Source organism: Calypte anna, chromosome 2, assembly GCF_003957555.1.
Source record: "Calypte anna isolate BGI_N300 chromosome 2, bCalAnn1_v1.p, whole genome shotgun sequence".
Lineage (NCBI taxonomy): Eukaryota > Metazoa > Chordata > Aves > Apodiformes > Trochilidae > Calypte > Calypte anna.
In genome coordinates, this window is record NC_044245.1 from 129,413,398 (window position 1) to 129,415,361 (window position 1,964).

The 1,964-nt window shown below is 43.6% G+C and overlaps 1 protein-coding gene across 1 annotated transcript; it reads left to right on the forward strand.

The window, feature by feature from the left end:
* The first annotated feature begins 236 nt into the window (after positions 1–236).
* Positions 237–1,700, forward strand: KCNS2 (potassium voltage-gated channel modifier subfamily S member 2). The gene has a single exon (XM_008502457.2). It carries the CDS (start codon positions 267–269, stop codon positions 1,698–1,700), a length of 1,434 nt encoding a protein of 477 aa, XP_008500679.1. The 5' UTR covers positions 237–266.
* Positions 1,701–1,964: the final 264 nt, after the last annotated feature.

The following is a 1,964-nucleotide window of genomic DNA, read 5'->3' on the forward strand; positions in this document are numbered from 1 at the left end:
AAAGGAAAGGAAAGGAAAGGAAAGGAAAGGAAAGGAAAGGAAAGGAAAGGAAAGGAAAGGAAAGGAAAGGAAAGGAAAGGAAAGGAAAGGAAAGGAAAGGAAAGAAAGGAAAGGAAAGGAAAGGAAAGGAAACGAAGAGAGAAAAAGACAGAAAGAGAAAGAAGTATCAGTTGATGAACATGCTATAGATTTGCTCATTGTGCTGATTTTGTGTGCAATTGCATCCTATGTTTTCGTTCCCTACACACCTTTGGAAGGAGCTCACTATGACAGGCCAGAGTCTGAAGGCTTTATCTGAAGTGAATTTTGAAGACAATGAGATCAGCATCAACGTTGGAGGTTTTAAGAAAAAGATGAGATCCAACACGTTGTTAAGGTTCCCTGAGACCAGGCTGGGCAAACTGCTGAGCTGCCACTCGAAGGAGTCAATACTGGAGCTCTGTGATGACTATGATGACACCAAGAATGAATTTTATTTTGACAGAAATCCCGAGCTCTTCCCCTACGTGCTACATTTCTATAACACCGGCAAGCTCCATGTGATGGGCGAACTCTGCGTGTTCTCTTTCAGCCAGGAGATTGAATACTGGGGAATCAATGAATTCTTCATAGACTCCTGCTGCAGTTACAGCTACCATGGGAGAAAAATGGAGCCGGACCAAGAGAAATGGGAGGAACAAAGTGACCAGGAAAGTACCACATCTTCTTTTGATGAGATTTTGGCATTCTACAACGATGCCTCTAAATTTGACAAACAGCCCTTTGGAAACATCAGGAGGCAGCTCTGGCTTGCTTTGGATAATCCTGGGTACTCAGTCTTAAGCCGAATCTTCAGTGTCCTTTCAATAGTGGTGGTGCTGGGCTCCATTGTGACCATGTGCCTGAACAGCCTCCCAGACTTTCAGATCCTTGATAGTGATGGGAACCCTGAGGAAGACCCTCGCTTTGAAATTGTGGAACACTTTGGTATTGCATGGTTCACCTTTGAACTGGTGGCGAGATTTGCTGTGGCTCCTGACTTTTTAAAATTTTTCAAGCATGCCCTGAATTTGATTGACCTGATGTCTATCCTTCCATTTTATATTACCTTAGTTGTCAACCTGGTGGTGGAAAGTAGCCCGACTTTAGCAAATTTAGGCAGGGTTGCACAAGTCCTGAGACTCATGAGGATCTTTCGCATCTTAAAGCTTGCCAGGCACTCCACGGGTCTCAGGTCTCTTGGGGCCACCCTGAAGTACAGCTACAGAGAGGTGGGGCTTCTCTTACTTTACCTCTCTGTTGGCATCTCCATCTTCTCAGTAGTGGCTTACACCATTGAGAAAGAAGAGAATGAGGGGTTAGCTACCATCCCTGCTTGCTGGTGGTGGGCCACAGTTAGCATGACCACAGTTGGCTATGGTGATGTTGTGCCAGGGAGCACTGCTGGGAAGTTGACAGCATCTGCATGCATCCTAGCTGGTATCCTAGTGGTAGTGCTTCCCATTACACTGATCTTCAATAAATTCTCCCACTTTTATAGGCGTCAGAAGCAGCTAGAGAGTGCCATGAGAAGCTGTGATTTTGGTGATGGCATGAAAGAAGTTCCATCAGTCAATTTAAGGGACTACTATGCTTATAAAGTCAAATCCCTTATGGCCAGTCTTACCAATATGAGCAGGAGTACCCCCAGTGAGCTGAGCCTGAATGATTCACTGCATTAAGTGTACAAGTTTGACAACAGTTTGCATGAGAGCTATCAAGAGCTATGTTTATAAATGTTTTCCTATTTGTCTTCTTTTTTTTTTTTTTTTTCTAGAGGATAGTGTTGCTGACACTGCACTAACTTTGCACTTGAGAAGCTACATTCATTTCTGTTCCAAGCTGACATTTTGAACAGTTTCATCCTGTTGAATTGCTAGTAAATGATGACTTTTCCATACAAATGTTACCACCTCCATGACATTAGTGCTATAGGTATAGTGATG

What these genes read in the sequence shown, in the direction of transcription:
- KCNS2 (XM_008502457.2), top strand. Translation starts at nt 267, where the DNA reads ATGACAGGCCAGAGTCTGAAGGCTTTATCTGAAGTGAATTTTGAAGAC.